Below are 22,279 nucleotides of genomic sequence, written 5' to 3' on the forward strand. Positions count from 1 at the left end.
AAAAAAAAAAATAGCTCCAGGTTGATGTCATGTAATGGAGACTAGGTGAGGTCATTGCCACTAAGGACACAAAGGACATTGAGAGTTAGGTACTTTTATTATTGCATCAATTGAAAGGCTCTCTTTGGATTTTATCACATTCAAGCAAATAATGATTTGATTATTTTTCTTTTAAAAGCTGTCGATTTGATTTAGCCGTTTCATTTTAAGCTGAATGGGCATCTGTGGTGCCATTTGATGTATCCTTTTCCAGATGTTCCTGGTTGAGAGACGGAACAGCATTCCCTCTGAACGAAGTGCCTCGTTTGCTGCTATACACGACAATGTTTCGCACATAAATTTGTTTTGGCGATGGTGGAGAGAGTAACACCTAACACGTCAATCCCTCGTGTGACATTAGAATGGCGGGAAAAAAAAAATGTGTGTGATTACAAGTGCAGAATGGGCGAATCAGTTCAAGCTCTACAAAGTCACAAACACCAAATTCCCTCACTTTAGAGGCCAGAAGTTCATGTTTTCCTTCAACCTGTCCTCCGTGTTTATGCTACGGCACACTCATATCTATTTGTCATATGGAATGTGCTCTGGTTTCATCTGTAACACACACACACACACACACACACACACACACACACACACACATAGATAAGAGGGGGAAAAAACATTAAAACGACTTCAGAAAGTTGTCACGGGCGTTTCTGAGAAGCGTGCTGTGCCTCATGTTGCGGTCCACCTCTCAGATACCAGCTCCCACCTCCTGCCGCTTTCTGCTTCCCGTTCCGTTGTTTGCTTCGCCCCTTTAAAAGACTAACCTTGTTGGCTGTCACCTTTACGAAGGTCACCTCCCTATTACATGACCACACTGCTGGAGGAAAGCAAACTTTACAGCTTAAAATAAGTATAAACAAAATCAGAAGAATAGAAGAGCAATAGTTGTTTTATTTTTGAAATAATTAAAGAGCTCTAAATTTCCACTGCCTGCCACGTGTGAACAAATGTACCGGATTCTGTTGTGTCATCCAGCACAGAGGCCTTCAACACCGATCTCCTGAGAAAGCTGCTGTGCATCATCTGAGCGCCGGTTAACTAACAGCACCAACCTCCGAGCGGCTCTTCAGGCTGCTCCTCTTGGGTCTGAACAGGACATCCTTGAAGTCCAGCTTGAGGTCCGCGTCCACCCGAGGCATCCTGGACGCCCACAGCACTGATGATGAGAGTCTCCTGAGGAAGGCTGCAGCAGCTGCGGTGGTCGCCGGTGCCGAGCCCCAGCCACCAAACCCGAACCTGCAGGCGGCCAGCGTATTTAAAGCAGAGGGGAACCCAGCCCAGCTCTAGCCCCCATGGCTTTATTTGGGCCGGGGCTCTCTCCCTCCCTCTCCCTGTGTTTCCATCCTCTCCTCCAGCGTCGCCTGTGTCCCCCAGCCCCCACCCTCTCCTCCGGCAGAGTGGCAGGAGCAGCGGTTTCTGAGCCCCGGCTGTCCCATCCACCGAAGCTGGCCCACACACACTCAAACTCTCTCTGGCACACATAGAGAGAGTAACACTGCAGTGGCTTTTATGCTGCAGTGCTAAGAGCACACCTGCTGTCCAGCTGGGGGCATTGCTGCTTCCACTGCTAGATGTCAAAGACAGAGCGGGACGGAGATGAACACTGACGGAAAGACTATAAATATTGTACATATCTTGCACATGTAAATCCAGCTTGTGAATTATTTCATTTCAAGCAGTTGATGAACATTTTATTACGTATAAGAAGAAAAAAAAATCTCTATGCGTCTCCTGATTCGTAGGGACAGTCTTTACATTTCAAACTGATTGGACAGTTGCCAGTGAAGCTGGCCAATCAGAAGAAAGAGTGCTTTGTTGCGTACGATGTCCTCATGTAGTCGCTATATAGGACGCATTGTCCTAATGTTGGAAGGCCCACTTCATAGAACCTAATAACATAAAGTATATTCATTTGAAATGGCTTCTTTCTTTTCAGTAAAAAAAAAAATCATAAATCTCTTCGTTATTGTTGCTTGATATAGATGGTGCTTTTGTGACAGTTGATCATATTGATTGATAGATTGGAAAGTCGGGTTTTATTCTCTGGTTCAAATCTATCACGACAGACTTACCTGAACTACTTTCTATTGTTTAGATTTCTAAATGACCTCGTGTCTCTCTGCAAACTTTTATGTAACACCAAAATGCTTCCTGTTGTTCAGGTTGCACAAAGAACTACAATGTAATTAGAATTACATGCTACGACACACAACCACATATAAGTTTGTGATGACATGACCACAGTCTCTTGGACATGTTGTGTGAGTGTTTCTTTACTATTACTGAATGGGTAGAGCAAAAAAAAAAAGATATATCTCTAACTCAATTACCCTTTAATACTTCAACTTGAAAACTGCTTGATGAGCAGAAACTGGCCTGGAAGGTTATCATTTCAGTCCATTTGTTTACAATACAATGCTGATCTAAGACTTGTTATTTGGATAGTTACCTTGTAAATGTAGGAAAACAATTGTAAAGTTTAATATATATTATTAGAAGACATTTTTAACGTTACAAAAGCGTTTTTTATCTTTTTTTTTTATCCTGTATGTTTTTTAAAAGTCCAGCGAATGTTCAATGTCCAACCGCTAGATGTCAGCAAAGTTACAGGAAACAGCAGCTTGACGAAGATCAGAACCGGCACTGGGGTCACAGCCTTTGCTGAAGTGTTTCCTGGCAACAAGATGTTTCTTTGTTAAATGTGTGTAGTGTGGCAGGAGAACTGCTCAAAGCTGTCACTGGTGTTACAGAACTAATTAAACACACAGATGAACTGTGGTTCTAAAGCAGACGAAAGTTAAGAAGTAGGGATGAATTATAAGACGCAGTCTCTCAAATAAAGTTGGAGTTAACTTTACAGTAATATTGTTTCTTGGACTTGTTAGTATTCACTTTGTGAACGAAGCAAGCGAGTTAACTTCTCCTCACACCTTTTGTTGCAATTTGGAAATTAGAAAAATATGAATCTGAATCTTTTAGCATAAATCTTATATTTTAAACAGGAACTGATATGATAAGTAAAATGACAGTTAGCTGTCACATTTTAATTAACTATGATGTTTCATACTGCTATAAATCATTTTTGACCTACACCCTAATTTAGAAGCTAATTGTCTCTTTGGTTGCTGCATAAAATTCTGGACATTCGGACACTCAGACATCTAATCAAGCCTTATCTCTGTGGAACTGATAGGATTTGAATAGCCTACAGATGCGAGATAAGGCTGTTCCAGCGTTAACAAACCACTGCTCCTCAGACTCATGCATGCCACTCCATGCTGCTCTGATAAGATGCTGACCCTTTAGAACCTTGGCTGCCAACAAAGCCGATAGGATAAGAGCACGGCGGCTCCGTTCTGCACGTATTCTGTGCCAGGTTGGTGTTGGAGTCTCAGGTGCTTCGGTGACGGAGGAAATGGGTGACAGTGGAGCGAGGAGACGTCTCCACAGGCTGCGTGCATGCATGTTTTATTGCGTGCATGAAATGGGTCAACTGTTAGTGTTTTCACTAATGTTTAACTAATGCAGGTTCTTATTTAATGGACAAAAACTGCCACGCAATCAGTCTGTGGATGTGGAAAAAACACCTCACTTAACATCATGTGACAGACTTATCTAGGCCACGCTGCCTGAGAGAGAGCTGGGCAGGGACCACACACAAAAAAAAAATTCTTACTTCGAAACTGTTAGCAAATATTTTTCATATCCTTTTGGCCCCTGTTGTTTAATTTACTTAACCACAGATAATCTTCTCAAAACCACGAGGTCTTGATATGTAAATGTTTATTAAATATTATGCAGTTGAAACCTTAAGTTTACATGGTAAAACAGACGTGCAACTTTTATTTTATTTCCTTGCTGTTTGATATCAACTCAGACTAACATTTTCCTGTTTTAGGTTAAATAAGATTATAACTTTTTTTTAAAATAATGGTTAAAAGTCAGATAAAAACAGAGAATAAAACAAACAACTATTTTTTTGTTGTTATTGGTTTTGAATGGCTTCTTCCTGACTAAGCAGCCTTTCACCCATGTGAGTCCAGGACGTTTATCACTGCGGATATGAATGGTCTCCAACCAGCTTCATCAGCATTTTGGACATTTTTTTTTTTTCAGGGGGTGATTTGCACATTTCGCACTCGTGACATCCTCATATCCTGAACTATAAGACCCTGCCTCCTTCAGGACAGACATGCCCGTGTTTTGTATAGTTGCTTATAATTGTTCGTCTGATAACTCTGGCACCTTCAAATATCTGAACATTTCAACCAGTGATGAAGCAGATATCTCGATATCTTGGTTTATTTTTATCTGCTGTTTTGTCCTCACCTATCAGAAGTGTACAACTATCATATGAGTTTTCCAAAAATGTCTAAAGATGCACTTTACAAATGCATCCAATCTTCTGATTTAAAAAGAAAATCCCTTGATTATATTATTCAGACATTAAGCAAACAAGATGTTAGTTCATGTCAGACAGTGAGGAAAAATGTAATGTGTGTTTTTGCAGCATATCTCAATTGCATATCCGCATGACGTTACTTCCAGACATGAAAACGTCTCTGTGTTCCTACAGCTGTCCATAACTCCAGAGAAGGCAGATGATTACACTCATCAACACTCCCAGAGCCAGAGTGAAGCCGTCTCACCTCGTTTCATCCCATGTTCAGCTACCAGCTGACAATGCTGTTTGGAAGTGGGGCCTATTGCACACAGGAAATTTATCTCTGAGACATTTGGAGAAGGCGTGTGTCCCTGGTCTGTGTCACTGGGACCAGCAGATGGGAAAACCACATGGCAGTGGGAGGGCGAGTATCTTTGATGTTCTTTTTCTTGGCATGACTTAAAATGATAAAGACTTAAAATTTTTATTTGCTTTCTCTTGAAGTGGCTCAAATGAAGAGGGCGAGGAATGTTCCTTATCCGTCAGGTTTACGATCCGGGTAATTCATTCGGAAGGTAATTTTGTGAGGTTAAGAGGCCTAGATTAAAGTTTAACACGGTGTAAAATACATTCTGAGGTAAAATCGACTGTCAATGATTTAAGAATATTTTTATATTGTTTTTTTTTCCCCCTTTGTGCTTCAAACATACTTCAGAGTTATAGTGAGCTCCACATATAGTCTAAAACTGAAATCACTTTTCTTCACAGTGACTCTCACAGAACCTTTCTGTCAATTCAAATTTTTTTTATTTCACGTAAAACAACAAAGTAAAAATGTTCAAGTCTTGCAGCTTTGCCTTTTTAAATATCCTGTCAAAATGGTAGAACTTACAAAATGCGATGTTTCCTGGGATGTTTTTTATAATTAAAGATTGTGCACAACCACAAAAATTGCTTTCACTTTCGGTGACTGGATTCTGACAAGCTGATTTTGGCCAGAACGTTTCCTTCTGGACGCAAACGCAAATTATTTAACAGCAAAAGCTTCTATAAATCAAAGAGGCACTCTTATTTCATTTTGTGAGCTTCATGTCACTTGTTGGAAATTCTCATTGTTATAGGAATTTTCATCGCCTTAAAACTGATTGTGGAGGTCGCAGTCCATCTCTCATTTCTGCTCCACCATCATTTTTATGTGTTTTCCTCTAAGAGGTTTTCCCTGAGGTCTTCCCTCCTATTACTCAAATTAGTTTAGAAGCTACGTGTCAGTGGGGTGGGTCAGAGTGGAGCAATAAATCATAGTTCGGTCCTGTCCACTGATGTAGGGTCAAGTTTTGCTGTTGAGAAGCTGCACATTAAGACAATTCAGGTTTTCAAAGTTTTCTGTCTAGAGCAAAAGCTATTTCAATCAAAGCAAAAATCGTTTGAGACTTAAGGCATTTATTTTTTTAAAAGCCCGGAAAACTTACATTTTTGTAAAGGTGTCCACACAGTGCCCCTTCACAGGTTTTCACGTCCTTGAACTTATTGGAAACTACATTTTACAATTTCTATTTAGCTCTAGTGGCCTTTATTTGAGAGTGGTTAGACAGGAAGGTGGGTCATGAGAGAGGGGAAAGAGATGGGTTAAAGGTCATCAGGCTGGGACTCAAATCTCTAACAGCGACATCGAGCACTAGGGCCTCCATGTCTTTACAGCTGCACCCCCGACATGTTTCAATTTTAATGTATTTTGCTGAGATTGTATATGACAGAGCAACAAAAATATTGCATCATTTTAAACTGGAAGGAGAACGACACGTGTTTAATATAAACGCATAAGACATTGCAGATTTTACTTTGCAAATCACACAATTTCAGTGAGATTCAATGGAGAAAACCAGTGATCAATTTTCCAAGTTTTGTCCAACATTTTGTTAGATTTAGGTCAGGACTTTTTGATTTAAACTTCACAGCTTTATCCCCAGCTTTGTGTCCTTTGGTCTCCATGATGCTGCTTGTTTATTAATGATTTCTAGCAAACCTCTGAGGCCTTTACAAAACATCTACACGTTGTGTTTTCATATAACCTGATAAGATGTGGCAGTTCTAATTCTGCATGACTAATTAGAAATCACACAGCTCTAATAAATCTAACCCTGGCAGCTATCATTAGTGCCCATGGATTTTGCTTAATACCAATGATCTCTGAAAAGAGTAAGAGGGGAATTAAAAGAGGTACACCTACACAGAAGGTCACGGACAGAGAGGGTGCAAACTGAGAAAAAGACAAATCAACACTTGACTCTTCCACCGATTCACATCAGTCTGCTTAAAGCTGTCAATCCTAATTAACACAGAGCTCTTTCTGGACCCATGATCAGATTTCTTCAGCTTCAGCAGCCTAAAGTGACAAATGGCCATATGTTGTGCAATGCACATGTGGTGCTGATAAAGAATGGGGGGAAGAAAAAAAAAAAAAAAAAGATATCCAGCTTAGCGTTTTTTTGTGTGATAATTTAAAGAATACCAAATATGGCTGAACATGGGGAACTGCAATTGCTAAGATGTTGGTAGCCAAAAAAAGATGGTTAAAATGATTCGTAATGGAAATTATGAATCGTGCTAAACCCAACGAGGTTGCTGAAAGGTGTCAAACAGTTGCCATAGGGTGTGGACAGACCAAGGAGAGTTTGGTATATTAAAATGAGCAATAGAACTTTTAGGCAAGCGTATAATGGTGGCCCATTAAGAGGAATATGGGTGGAGATTGATGTTCTTAAAGAAGCATTCAAGTCAATATTTGCATATTATTCTGTAAATATAAAAAAAATGAGGGAAGTGACATGTACAAGTCTTAATATTTAGTTATACCAAGTTCAGTTACAAAAGCATTTTTAGAGATTAACACAGATCCTTCCACAAAAAAAAAAAAAAAAAAAAGATCTTCAGATCCTCCCCTCCATAAAATGACCAACTTTGATACAAATGTTTTTTTTAAAAAGAATTTTATTAATACTTTCAGTTAAAAGCAACATAATGTAAAAAGCCTTTCACATTAAGAGTTAATTCACAAAACCATGGTATTTGCTTCAGAAAACAGAAACAAATCTCTAAACGCGAGGAAAAAAAAAAAATTAAAAGTCCTTCCCCTGCAAATAACTGAGCTTAACCTTGTCAGCATTAAAAGGAACCGAGTTTTCCTTTATAAAGAAATACATGTCTGAGGAAGATTTGTATTAAAAGGTTGCTGCTACATTAGGGACAAACCTCCCCGATATCAAAACTTTAGTAAAGTGGCAAAGCCTTTTTGTTTTAAATAGTCTTTGAATTTAAATAAAAACAGAAAGAAAAAAAAACAGAATGAAAAGCTTGGCAAAAAGCAAGCAAGTATTGCACATACATCTCCTAGTACCCTTTAAAAATGTCCAAGAGAACAAATAAAACCCAGAGCAGAAATTTATAGCAGAGGCCAGTTAGAGGAAGCAGTTCCTGCTTTGCGCCAACTTTAGATTCTGTAAGAACCAGCTTTAACGTTTTACTCCATAATTAAGACCGGTTTTGGAGTTAAATGGGAGTGTTGGCGAGCAAGGACAAGCGTACGAGGACAAGTCTTACTGCCTATTTTATCCAATTAGTATCCAGAGCTATATTTGGCACCAGGACTGCTTAGTCTCTAAATGCGCCTGTCATTGGCATGGAAAATAAAACAGGACATGAGAAATAAAGACAAACTGAAATATGCTCTCCTGAACCCTACTATTCAATTCATGAAGTAAAACAAGAGTTTTAAAATGTCAAATGTAAAAATATAACTTACAAATAAATTCCACCATGGTTAGCTCCTCTAAACAATCATTGCCTTATGGAGCCATGAGCAAAGAAATGCACTAGAAAGCAACCAAATGTACATATTCAAGGATTATATCTCAGCATCAGGTCAACTGATCCCATAACTTAATAAAACCAAAACGTCATAAAAAAAAAATCTATGGTGTGTAAATGGTGTTTCACAGAGTGACACACAGCAAATAATATTCAGAAAAAAAGAAGAAAAAAAAAAGAAAAAAGCTAGGAGTAATCCAAGGGTGTGGAGTATCATATCATCAGAAATGTTTCTTCTTTGTGAAACTCTACTGGTGGGGTTTTAAAGTGTTCATAGTGGAGTTTTGGTGGGTTTATACAGTCTTTACGTATGGTAGAGCTTGTGTTCGTACTCCGTGGTGGAGCAGCTGTGAGGGGAGTCTGTGTCTCTGTGGATGGGAGTGGGAATGCTGCTGCGGTGCTGGTGGTTGTCATTCAGCGTCAGGCTGAGGAGGCTGGTGCAGGTGGGCAGGTAGACGTGCTGCACGTGCTCCACATCTGACCGGCACACGGGACACAGCTGAGGGAGAAGATGGAGCAACTTTTGAGTAAAAGCCCCAGTCATCCAGTTACAGTGGCTTACAGAAGCATTTGTGTCCTTCACATTTCAATCACAAACTTTAATGCAGTCAGACTTCAGAAGTCAGTCAAGTCAATCTGGATGTAATTTAATCTTGTTTAATGTAGCTGTTCTGGGCAGGACTCATATTTGGCATAAAGGAAGAAAGAATCAAGGGAACATTAAAATATGCAGAATATGGTGTTGAGGATTGCAGCCGACACCAGGTTAAGATCAAAGAATATTCATGTATCTAAACGGCTCAGTCAAATTTCAGATTTAATTTAGTTGAGAATCTATAGCAAGACTGAAATTGCAGTGTAGTGATGCTCTCCAGTCTGGCTGAGGTCGTGCCTCTTTGCAGAGAACAGACAAAATTTTCAGAATCTACATATGCAAAGCTGACGAACACTTCAAAATGATTTTTAGCTGTAATGGCAGAATAAGTGGTTAAAGTATTACAGCAAGGCTAAACAAACTGCTCAGGTCCAAATATTAGAACAGGTAAATATAGAAATATTTTTTTGAAATTAAAACTTCTTCCTGTGACCAACTCATTCACCCCTTCAGTAGCTGGGTGACGTTTCCCAGCTCAGCTGATGGTGAAGAGATTTGCCTGACTGCTGTAATCCCTTTAGAAGACAAACTCTCTCACACACGCTCATGCAAAATCTGCCTTCACAAAGACGGGCACTTTTAGCTGATTAAAAGAGGAGACAATCAGGTCGTCAGAGTTTAAGCAAGCCTCTGGATGTTGTTAAAAGCACCAGGGAGCTGAAGCATAATTAGATTCTTTTAGGGAAATTGTAAAATCACTTAAGGAATAAGACTTGAATTATGCCAAGACAAGCATAGCTTTCAAATCAAAAGCATGCAAGTGTAAACATACAAACGACTACGTGAAGTTTAAAAACAGTTTCTCCAAGCGTGGAGAGCAGTCTCACCTGCAGCTGATTTGCGCAGTTCTGGCAGCACACCATGTGACCGCAGGGGCAGAACGCTGCGTCAATCTCCTCCTCGCAGCACAACATGCACAGCAGAGCTTCTTTGAGTTTCTGCAGCCGCTCCTGCAGTGCCCGGCTCTGCTCGCAACTGCTGCAGTCCAGTCCCTTGTCCCGCTGGCCATCCCGGCTTGGGGAGAGAGAGGGAGAGGAGCGCTCGCCGCTCTCGGAGCGAGACACCAAGTCCGCAACGCCGGCGTTGTACAGAGCACGGCGAGCGTGGTCGTACACTTCCTTGGAGGTCCGTCTGATGTCGAAGACGTACTTCTTGCCCACGTTGATGTTTTCGTTGAGGAATAGGGAAGCCAAGTGACCCTTAAAGTCTCTGCTGTACTGCATCATCACGGCGTTGGTAACTGTATCACACCTGAAAAATAAACAAGACATTGATTAATGTTTTCTGGAAAGAGTTTTTGACCATCACAACTCAAATCTAGTTTGGATTCCAAAAATTCCATCAATATTAAAAACTTTCAGAAGGAATATTTATATTTGTCACTTGATGCATTTAGAATGCTCCAATTAGTCTTCACACATTCAGTAAATGTGTACACATGGACACTCGGTGCTCAGAGCACGTTTCAGGTGTTTACCACCATTGCTTAGATCTACTGGCCTTAAATAAATCTTCAATTCTGCAGATGAATGACCAACAGACTGCATCAATCAACCCTCAGAGCAACAGGATTCAACATTTATTTTACTCAGAATGTTTTCTTGGCTTATCACAGACACAGTTAAGTCAGGGCTCATCTTTCATTAGCAAAACTGATTTGGGGGCAATACATTTATCAAATGTAAATTCATCACTATGACTTTACAGCACAGACTGCGGTTAGATAGTTAACGGTTGAGCTCCTCTCACCTGTAGAAGGCATGCGTCTCTGTGATGGCTCGGTACAGACCGCTCGCTGCCCGGTTACTGATCAGTTTGAATAAAAGAACCACGCTGTCATTCGTGTCCTTCGTTACGGTCAAGTAGACACTTTTCCCCGACTGAGTGGCGATCTGGATGATGGGGTAGCTTACTCTAAAACAAGAATGTAAGAAATTATTAAAGGAGGCAATGTTAGAAGTGACATTTATATTTAAAAAAAAAAAAAAAGTTGGACATTAAGAAGGTAAATCCAATGGCAGAACATACCTGTTAACTAAGCTGAAATCCTCCTTACAGATGGCGATCCCTTCTGGCCCCACTCCGATAGCCATCCGCTGACCGTTTGCGTCACGCGCCCAGTGCCACTCCACGCCGTAATGCTCCAGAGCAGAAATGAGCTGCAAGGCCTGGTACTCCACTGAGGCCTGGCTTAAACCCTCCAAAGCTTTGTGTCTGGAGATGATGCTGCAGTGTAAATAAGGTGCAGAGCAGTGAGAAAAAAAAAAAAAAAAAAAAAGTTGGCTGCACTTTAACTACACAAACAGGTAAAACAAGACGAGCCTGATGAATGTATGAGTCCGATGAGCGTTCAAAGCACGCAAATGTTTTTATAGAGCAACTGACTGCAGTCAATATTTAAACTTATTGAGCTAATATTAACTTACTAAGGTTTAATGTTCTTCACAGTCTGCATTTTTCGACTAAATTTTGTGTTTGCTCAAGTCCATCGCATCATTATAGAGGCACAGTAAGTTAGATATTACTGGAATTACAACTTATTGGTGCTTTGATAAAAATCAGAACATTTAATGGATGAATTTTCTGCAGGCCTGTGGTTAAGGGTTTTTCATTCTGTGAATTCTTTGGAGTTGGACATTAATGATGCAGCTTTGACCAATTGGTGGAATATCAGTATTTAAAACAACTATTCTGTTAGCTCGGTGGCTTGTGCTCAAGATGAATGCCATGAAGTCTGCAGATAAAAGTCGGCATAAATTGAGCAGTAAAGCAAAGCAATGTTCAGTGTCAGTTGATTCAGACCCTTTAAAAGCTGAAAATACAAAAGAGATACTGTAGTCTGCAAAAACACAATGGATGTAGTTGGAGGGACAACTGCTGAGGGAAGTACATTTGACTCTTGTTTAACAGTTCGTTTCTGATAGAAAGCATGAATTCCCTTTTCACCAAGTTAAGAAAAAAAACAAAAAAAACAGTATTACAATACAGTCACGCCAGTTTAATGGAGAAAATGTGCAGTAGAAAGATTTGCCAGGGGTAGTCTGGAAATAAACGTCATCTGATCTCTTGTCAGCTGCTGTGTTTGTTCAAAGCTCTGAATGCTTTTTTTAATAGAGACCATGTAGCCGAGTGTTTATTATTATTATCATCTTGAGATATCTGCTTTTCCTATCGCGAAATTACACAATTCATTCACCGTTTGAATCCAACCTTTTACAGACTAAGCATTGATGCAGTAAGAGGCAGATGCATTTCTCCAAAATATCTTTTCATGGTTGTGATCATTTGCAAAAAAGAAGTAAAGATCCTTAACTCGGCTCATATTATTGGTTACATTGTCGTAATAGCATATTGCTTTTACCACCTAGATTTCAGCAGGTCTTCATGAATTTAGAGTTGGATTGCATTCAGTTTGTCAGACAACGTTGAGTGTGTTGTACCTGTTGTTGGTGGCGGTGTCGGGCTCCTCTCCACACAGGTCTGAATACCAGTACTGGGCCGTGTTTTGGTTGTAGTCCCCAAACTCTGCTTGCGCCAGCAGAGCGCTTAGCTCCTCTGCCTGCTCGGAGCACATGCGAAGGTGTCCGTTGTGGAGGTCTTCCTTCACGTGCATGAAGAATAGATGTCTGAGGAAGACAAAAATCATGGAGAATATGAACTTGCATGTTATCCATGTGCTACTCTTGTGTCATACTTTGACATTTATAGCTCTACACACAATTAATGGTTCAGTTTCACTTCACAACCTACTTCCACAAATACTCCACAGCATGGTTATAGGATGACATACCAGGAAACAAAATACTTTCCCTAGTTTCACTTCTTTAAAATGGCATTTTTGGATCATGCGGCCGCTCTGGTGAACCGTTATGGAAGGCAAGTTGGACATTTGAGTGAAGGAATAACAAGACTGTTAAAATACTGCAAGAACACCCACCCTCCCCTCATGGTGACTTATTTTACACTGAAGTCTTTCACATATGTATTTTTGTTAATGTTAATAATTGCAACTTATAGCTAATGAAATACAGAAGTCTACAGTGCATGCTGCCAATATTTGGGCATGTTCCACTTTCATGAATTACAGTGTTAATTCAGTTTGGCACAGAGAAATCTTCCGTATGATTGTGTAAGCAGCGAACCTCAATGATGAACTGAATCTTTAGCTGCAAGCCACAAATCAAAATATATAGAAATTACACTAAAGCAATTTTACTTTACTTTTTGATTATGTACCCATGCATTGACCAATGTATGCTGCTTAGTCTCATTCTGCTATAAACAACGTGTTAAAAAAAATACATTTTTTTTATTCACAATTCGAGATCACTGGCAGTCAGAACAGCTGGTACAGTTTGGGCTGAGTACTCTTGAGAACAGCAAGTTCTGGAGTGGTGATGGAAAAACAACCCCCTTAGTAGAGTAGAGAAAACAGTGGGCCCTTCCTTTGTTTTCAACCACAAGATGTGAAGTACTCTGTCGGTCTGCAGGAGGCATTACGTGAACAAGAGCAACACCCTGACTGCGTCAGTTCTTACAACATGAGGAAAACTGACCTCAAGTAGCCTCACATCCATCAATCAGATAAACTATGTCACAGTGACCTAAAGAGGATCATAAATGTCTCAACCAGGCTTCAACGTTAAAAACTTAACCCATGTGCCACATTGCTAAATATTTTCTTGTTGCAGTAGACGGTCTACTAAAAAATAACTGCTTTATTTTTCAGCTAAAAGAGATGCCCCCCACCTTCAAGCTGCACGTCTCTTTGAAGCATGATGTGCTTGGTAACATTTTCATTTGTACAAATAAGGTCATGCTGTGCCTGAAGACTTTTAAAGGAAGTAGAAAACCAACACTTCCCACATTGAATTTTTGATTCAGAACATGGGAATCTCACAGGAACGATTCTTTTTATCATTTCCTTTACCATCTTGCAAGATTATAGCGAGCCCACACCTCGTGACAAAACACATGTAACGTGTTTTTAAACAGTTTGACGTTGCGACAAAGACACACCTCAAACACGCAGCGCTTCCAAGCAGCATCAACAGTAGCAGAGAGGCACACAAACGATGTCGGCACACACCAAACCGTGCTAGAGCCAGACTGTAACAACCGAGCCCCCACGGCTGACTAGCCTCAGGCATAACAAACAGGGCTTTGATATGGTGTTAAACATCCCATTCCCTCCAACACACAAACACTGGACTCCATTGTATCAAGCCCAGCAGGCATCATGTGATGGAGCGCCGCTCATGAGATACCTGCCTGATGCAAACAATAGGGCCAACCTGACTGGGAGTTTACAACAGGTTGCTGGTAAAGAAAGGTAACTACAGGGCAAGCCGTTCAGGTTACTCTAGTTCACACAGGGATTGGCAAGGTTACTACTGGTCGTGGAACAACAGGGTTTCGTTTCAGGAAACTATGCGAGAACAGGTTTGTTATCTGATAAACAAGCAGTCAATTAGCTATGCTTACTGTTTAACTTCTGCATCATTAAAGGTTCCCATTTAAATGGGCTGTTAGGCCCATGGCTCACAACATTGTGAAAGTCTTGTTTTTATTGCCAATAACAGTTTGGAAGACATCAACTTTAAGTCGCACAGCAAGCCGACATGCCCCGCTGCAGATTACTGATAGCTGTTCCTGTTTAGCTTCTATGAAAACCACCCCCCCCCAAAACAAAACAAGATACGATATGAAGGAAGCAGGAAACTTAACCCAGACAGTGAGCCATCTTTAAGAAATCACTGGCTTATCGCCATCAAAGCTCCCCATGAGTGTTACGAAAACATTGTGTTGATCCCAAATACACTTGGAATAGATAACATAAATCCATATTAGACCATAATGTAAATATTTTATGATTTATAAGCATGAAAATTATTGCAAAGGAAAGGATAAAATAATTTTTAAAAAAGAACTAGGATGTCATGAGTGGTTGTTCTGTTGAGTTATAGCTACGTAATTTCTCCAGTTAAATCGTATCGACTTCCATTAAGCTGACAACTACAGGGCTTCTTGTGCCAGAACCAGGCTGCCTCAGCACCTGTTGGGGTCAGTCACACACAAGAGCACTGAAGAAGTGTCCACTGTCTACTACTCCAACACATGCTGATGGTCAATTTCAACATGTGGCCCAGACAAGACTGATAACACATTTCTGTGATGCTGGCCTTTATGTTTTGAGGATGCATGTGTGTAAAAATGTTTTCCAACCATGTGGTTGGAAAACACAGGTTTTAAAAATCCACAACCTCAATCCACACAGGTTAAAAAAAACACCTGTAAATTATAAGTGACTCATCCACTGAACATATATGCAAATTTGAGTTTATCAGCAGCCAAGTTCCTTCTCTTAGTCGCTCAGTCCAGAAAGAAGCAATGTTCAGACAAAAACATGCACACGTGTCTTCTAACAGAGACATTGCCTTTATTCTCCATGCAGCCTGCAACACAACAGACTGAATACCAGGAAGTCTGTGGAGACCAAAGTCTCCTGGCCTACTTCAACTGTATTATAGTGTTTACAGCACAACCTTCTATCCTTTATAGAGATAATACATAGTTAAAGTTTTAAGATGATTATTCATTTGCCAGAATTACACTTGAGGTTGTTAAAAATTACAAAAAGCTATGCAAAAGTTTAGATACTTTAATACTTTGAGAGTTTCAGACACCTAAACTTTGGCTTATGTCAAAACCAGTACAAGTAGCGCCACATTAATTCCAGGCACTAAAAAAAGAAAGCTTACTATAATCTTAGTAAGTTTTCTTTTTTTTTTTTTAAAGTAAAATCACAAAAGTTTACAAGCTTTTACTAAAATAATTTTTACTTCAGTGTTCCTAAAAATTCTGTTCTGGTCTATAAAAGTCATCTTGTTCTCTGCGCCTACCGAGTGTCATACTGAAAAAGTCAGTTTAACACAGAGGAACAAAACATCCCCACGAACTGAAACTGAACACCGCAGCTTTAGAGACTGCTCTACATTCAGCCAATCAGAATTAGTCTCCAACCTCACTGGTTGGACTCCCAACAATGTGGTTTGTGAGCTAGTCAAATAACTTGCCGCCAGCAGCTATGTGCAGCGAGGTTACTCTCAGTCAATGACCTATAGTTACCGTGGCTCGACATCTTCTGGAAAGCTTGTGGGCGGACTGTGAAGAAACTTGTAAATGAACAGTTTAACATAAAGTAGCGCCACATTAATTCCAGGCACCGAGTTTAACACATGTGCTTTTGGACTGTGACAAACTGAGCTGAAAACCACGTAGCAATTAAACAAAGAGACAGTTTGTGGGCTAAACTGCTTTGGGTCCCAGTCTAGTAAAACGATAATTACAGCCGAGCATGGACTCCAAGTTGTGGTGTTGAATAAATACCACTGTCAGCTCCCAATCCAGGAGAATAATGAATAATTCAAACTTAATGTAGGTTAGCAAAGTGCTGAAGAAATCTGATGAATTTAGAAGCATTTTCAAACATAATGAAAACATTACTTTGAGACTTTAAAATAAGTTGATAAAACCGTGTTTGTACAACATCAACTGATTTAGAAAATGCTTCACTTCCATTAAAGTATTTAAATACAATGCCAGAGACTTTTTGGCATGACACTAGATTTTTCTGGCTTTAGGACCAAAGATTAATGCAAAACTCCAGCTTCACCACCTTTTGCTGCACTCTGATCAGCTGTCTGAAAGAAGGATAGAGTAGGTTATACCAACTAATTTGGAATTATTCCCCATTGGAAAAAACAGTACCTCCCAACCACCTATAGAGTGATGCAGTTTAACAAAAGTCACTTAAACAGTAGGTTGCACACTACCTTCCTGAGGAAACCATCAGCTTAGTAAACATTTTTTCAAAGCACCAATACTGCAAAAGATGCATGCAATTTTACAAGCCGTTACTAAAATTATTTTAACTTCAACATTCCTAATAACTAAAGTTTATGGTTAATATTTTTACAGCTGCAAAATAGTTTCTAATCCATTTCCAATAAAATGTGATCATGTTACATTTGTTGCATGAAAGTAAGTTTGTGGCCTTTTCTTAAAGTGCAAGAACCTCATAACGGCATGTGCCTGCTTGATCCAAACTGAGCTATTCTTTCTCCTTAGAGTGTATTTTGCCAAAACATGCTAAAAAAACAAACAAACAAAAAAAAAAAAAAAGATTTCTACTCAGATTAATAACCTGTCACAAGACCAAAACCCAGCAGAGGGGAAAAAAATTTTTTTTCACAAGAATAGATTGTTGTCTTCAAGTCATCTGAATAAGTTTTAGCTTGTTTGAGGTTATATAACAGAAGATGCACTGTCCTGTGATGGTTCTAAAATACTTTCATGATAAAAATGATTTTAAGTTGCGAAGTCAACGGTTGTGTTATGACTTTGCCCTCGCTATTAAGCCTAGAAAAAAAAAAAATTTGGTTTTTAGGGGTCTAGTGATTGCATGATCAGAATGCTAAATGTGACCACTAATGAAGGGAAAAATGATTAACAAAGCTCAGCAGCCAACAGTAAAAGTTTAATGATGCCAATAATAGAGGTGGTCAGTGATAGTTCTGGGTCAGAATCCTTTAACCAGAGAAAAGGAAATAAAGTTATATGATCAGATTTTTATATCGCCATTTTTTTTTCTCGTAGTTAAAACCTCTAATGCCTGCTGCCAAATATGGTAATTACACAGCAGCCGCATGATTGAAATGAATTTACAAAAGGAATCCGTGAGGATAAAGGCACTGCATTTGTAAAAAGTGCTCAAAGCCAATCATGAAATACAGATTTATAAATAATGCCTTCAAGAATGGAACAGAAAGAGTAGCTAAAAAAAAAAAAGAAGTGGATTTTGGGAGTCACAGCTGCCACAGAAAGCTTCCAGCTCAGATGGATATGACCCAATGCTGGCAACAGTGGGAGGAAAAAAAGGCAAAGTCTGGCAGGTTATACTGTCAATACAGAAAAATAAAACCTGTAAATATGAAGAACAATAAAAGAGGGCAATACAAGGAACATTACATCATCATGTTTGCCAGCTCAACTAAATGTTAAATTAAGAGAATAAAACTGCCAACTGCTTGCACATTAAAGTGACCTGTGGAGCTTTACGTGGCAGCAAAGCACACAGCTGCTTATATAAGCAGCTTTATGTGATGGGGAGGGTTACGCAAGCGGGCATATTAGAAGGGTGTAACAGTAATGACCACCCATTCCACCATGAAACTGGCTCCATCAATAAAACTGCAGCAATGTCTTTTTATGATCCCGTGCATGAACATATGGCAGAACAAAACAGATCAGTCATGAGCATGAAGTGGCAATATTTCCCCACAAGATCACAAAGCTGCAAGTGGCCTACAGGCTAGCAGATGTATTACTTCCTGATGAATCATGTCTACTCATCCTGCCGTCAGACCAGCTCACACAGAGAAGCACTAAAGCTGAACTGGGTGAAAGGTGACATCTGTAGCTCTAACAGGAATCACACCAAATGAGCTTTTTTTAAAAAAAAAAAAAAAAAAAAAAAAACACTGGATACACAAATTTCCAAAAACAAAAGTGTAATTTTTGCATGTGCATCTATAGTTATAATCGATTACCTTAATAAACGTGCAAAAATTGAACCAGACCTGCAAAACATTACAGCTGAGGATTGCCAGTCATTAATGCATTTAAATTAAGAGCACTGCCTTCATGTGACTGGCATCACTATCATGTCTTTGTTTTAACAAACCAATTATCCATCCCACCACCCCCTCTATTCTGTCAGCCAACACCAGTGGTCAAGATAACCACTTCTAATCTAGTGGAGGTCAGAGCACAGGCAGCCAAGTGTCCTCTCCTTCCCCCTCGCTTTCCCTTCCTCCCTCTTCAAATACTGCCAAATATGGGCCAGAGCAAACAAAGACAATGAGAAGTGAATGAGACGTAGTAGTCAGCAGGTGTCAAACAGATACAAATACGACCACAAAGAGGAAACTAGATATCCTTAAGAAGGAGAAGTAGGGAAAAGGCGTGTATGAAAGCCAAACAGCTACGAGGGAATCGCTCCAAACAATGCTTGCTTTTAATTAACCATAAAGAGGAACACTTTGCTGATTTGTTTCCTCAAGTGTCCCCATGGTTCATAAGAGTTGAAGTTTTGCAATATGCAACAGTCTAATGCTGCAACAGGGGTGAATATGTTAACAGCTACACGGAGCGATGCAAGGAGCACAATAAGAAACTTGGGCGGGGGGATATGAGGAAAAATGCAGACTTGTTATAGCTAGCTACTTTTCAGATCACAATCATGTTCAAATTAATCTCGCCAAGGAAATTAGTCAGGGGACATTTTAATCTTCAGTCCTTTTAGTTCAGTAAGAAAATTAATGAAAGTAAAAACACTAAAAACAAACTCAATTATTGAGGCACAGCAGCAACACTGACGTTCCTGTAAAAACAAAACCTGTGTGAGAAAAAGTCTAACACTGGTCTTTTTTAAAAAAAAAAAAAACATATGTCTAAAAAAAGGAGGTAAAACAGAGACCTTTTGTTTTTAAACAAAAAACGTCCACAAAAAGTTTTTTTTCCCAAGCTCAATGGGAGTCCTGGCTGCCAGTGAGCCCACAGGGTCCCCAGGGAACAGGAAGAGAGCAACACACAACCCCAGAGCTGCTGGATCACATTTCCAGGCTGACGCTCCGTCAGAATGACCTATAGTAAACCCGAACCGGCTTGACGGAGAGGTTACTAAAGGGCGCTTCTTTCAATGCGTTGGAAACAAAGTGATCAGATTGTGATCTGGTTTGTGTTTTTCAGCACACAGCTCTCCCAATATTGCTAGTCTCATCAGGTACAGCTGTGTTTAAAACTATTTGGAACTTGCACCAAGTAAAAACTTTTCGTGTATCTCAGTTCAATTTTGAAGCGACAAATCCAAGATGATTTGGTCATTTCAGTAAGGAATGTTCATATCGCAGCAAAGATAATCAGCGGTACCTTGTCTGTTCCTGTAGGATGAGATGGGGCTCCACAAAAAACTTGACTCGCAGCCTCAGCCGACAGGGTGTCACGTTATCCATCTGCTGGCAGATGCGGTTCCTCAGATTCAGCCACAAATTCTCTCCTTTGCTGCCGGTAAACTGCAGCCCAAAGTAATCCACTTCAATTATGCCCAACTTTCTGCAAACCTGCAGAGAGGTAAAGGAAACTGGGTCTCAAAAAAAAGGGGAATTTAGACTAGAAAATACCAAGAGAATCAAACAATCAAAACATTAAGGAAATATTAAATCAGTAAGAAGAGAAAGGAGCAGGGAGTTTATTTCTAAGGGATTCCAACAGCTGGAACACAAACTTGAATCCTTTCATGGGGGCTCATCAAATCTATCCCACCCTTAACTGCAGCAGGGATGGTCGTGTTATTACATAACTACTGGCGAACGTCTCTAGAAAGCCTGGAGGCAGAGATAATACCCATTTGTTACCCTCAGCAAATTGGGAATATGCCCTGCATACAAAATAAGTCCGGCATTTCATTTTAGTAGCAGTAAGACCGAAGCTACTGCTCCAATGATGGGAGTTTCTTTAGCACAGAGGGCCTCAAAATTATCTAATTAAGATCCAGATATGTGATTTATCAGATTTTTACCCTCACCAACTTTACAATGTTGGATGCAATGAATTTTAATCCGTGCAGCTTTTCTAGACTTTGCAAAACTTGTGGCCAAAAGAGGTAAGCCAAAGAGCACTAAATGTTAAATATGAAATTCTGCATGGCTCTCTCTACAAACAGAAGCAGGGAGAAAAAAGTTTTTTTGTTATTTTTTTTTTAATTCAGACTCATTGTTTATACGTGTTCCTTATTTTTGTTAAGAGCTTAAAAGCTGCTTGTATCTTATAGTTAATCCCAAAATTATACGTGTTTTCCTGGCAGATTTAAAGTACTCCTGAAATTTAGCCAAAAGCTTTTTCTTTTAACAGAAAAAAGTTTTGGTCGAAGTCCCGACTTGAAAAATATGTTCTTCAAAAAGGATAGAGCTTTTAGAAGATAGCCATTGATTTCAAAACAGTTTAAAGTTAAAGAAAAACAACCATGTCACAATTTGTCAGACGTATGAAGCATTCTGGGTCTAGATGGCCATCTTCAGAAACTGAAGGGCTTTGACTTGTGCAGCTTGACAAAATGTGACAGCTCAAGAGTGATGAACACTCAAAAGATAAATGAGGGGAAAATGACTTGATTTTTTTCGTTTTTCTTTTCCTGAAATCATGCAGCAGCAAAAGGGAACTCAGTTTCACAAATAACATAAACCATTTGATTATTAGTTAATGCAGAAATCAAAAGTTATACGGAGTGTCTAATAGCTTCAGCATATGTTGAGATTTACATTTAAAACTAGAGACAAAAGGTGGAAACCAATAGATTTACATCAATGTTCGCGACTAATTTCCCCCATTTTCAGTAGAGATCTCATTTTGCTGACATGTAACTACACCAACAAAGCCTCAGGTTGAATGAAGCTCAAGTGCCGAGCGCAGCTCGCAATGAAACACAATGACCTACAGTAACCTCTGCCTAAGCCATCTGTTTCTGGCAATACAGGAAGAGTCTTGCTAAAGCTTTAACATGTTTAGATACCCACGGAAACGAATATTTACAGCGTAAACATTTACAAAGAAAATACAAAATAGTTTCGCTTGGTCTTTGCAGCAGCAGCGTAATTATCCAGTTATGGTAGCTGTAATAAATACAGAAAATTCGGAAAGCAAGCCATAGTCTATGCTTCTTAGAAGAACGCTTAATTCTTAAATAGCTGATTACATAATTAAAATAAAGTTTAAAAAACAGTGGAGAACTTAAAGCGTGCCGATACAATTAACGGTTTCGGCGATTTGTCCGACAGAAACAGTCAAAGAGACGAAAAGACAAATGGTCTCCGCACATACATCTGAACATTTATGGGTATTTTTACTAACCTTATTAAGACAGTCTTCTCCGTTCGCCTTCGCGTCAACTTCCACTTCCATCACCACCGAGTCCGGACGAGTAACGTGGCAGAGCATTTTGGCTTTGTATTTTGTAGTCTTTGGTGTGCCACGCTTTAAACCAACAAAACTATTCTCTTACCCTCTTTAGAAACCCTCCACATCAAGCCTACATCACTTTCCTCTCACAGTTCTCTCAGTGTGGCTAATCTTCCTCTACCAGCTGTAGGAAATATCAATGAAATGCGCCCCGTAGTCCCGCCTACTTGAAGGGCATCCAATCACAGACGCTGTATTGTAACTCACTGAACTTCTGTTAACCAATTGGAAGCGTTGTCACATCCGCAAAC

The 22,279-nt window shown here is 39.7% G+C and overlaps 2 protein-coding genes across 2 annotated transcripts in view; both read right to left on the minus strand.

Moving 5' to 3' along the window:
- gmpr (guanosine monophosphate reductase) overlaps nt 1-1,761 on the minus strand; it is an 8,577-nt gene extending 6,816 nt beyond the window's left edge. The window contains 1 exon segment of the mRNA XM_008422222.2: nt 1,086-1,761. Coding sequence (XP_008420444.1) covers nt 1,086-1,187 — 102 coding nt within the window. The 5' untranslated portion in view covers nt 1,188-1,761.
- Nucleotides 1,762-7,404: 5,643 nt separating this feature from the next.
- mylipa (myosin regulatory light chain interacting protein a) lies at nt 7,405-22,168 on the minus strand. Its single transcript, XM_008422058.2, has 7 exons — nt 21,921-22,168; nt 19,944-20,134; nt 12,392-12,577; nt 10,980-11,177; nt 10,701-10,865; nt 9,779-10,202; nt 7,405-8,795 (listed from the first exon to the last, which is right to left on the minus strand). Exons 1-7 carry the CDS (start codon nt 22,005-22,007, stop codon nt 8,601-8,603), a joined length of 1,446 nt encoding a protein of 481 aa, XP_008420280.1. The 5' UTR covers nt 22,008-22,168; the 3' UTR covers nt 7,405-8,600.
- Between the last annotated feature and the right edge of the window lie 111 nt (nt 22,169-22,279).

This window comes from Poecilia reticulata, linkage group LG11, assembly GCF_000633615.1.
Source record: "Poecilia reticulata strain Guanapo linkage group LG11, Guppy_female_1.0+MT, whole genome shotgun sequence".
NCBI lineage: Eukaryota > Metazoa > Chordata > Actinopteri > Cyprinodontiformes > Poeciliidae > Poecilia > Poecilia reticulata.

Bases quoted from the DNA above. Each gene is read 5' to 3' on its own strand.
- mylipa (XM_008422058.2), bottom strand. From the start codon at position 22,007: ATGCTCTGCCACGTTACTCGTCCGGACTCGGTGGTGATGGAAGTGGAA. The intron at 12,578-19,943 runs GTACCGCTGATT...TGTCTTCCTCAG, and splicing joins ATCCTACAGGAACAGACAAG to ACATCTATTCTTCATGCACG. The intron at 11,178-12,391 runs GTACAACACACT...TTTACACTGCAG, and splicing joins GACACCGCCACCAACAACAG to CATCATCTCCAGACACAAAG.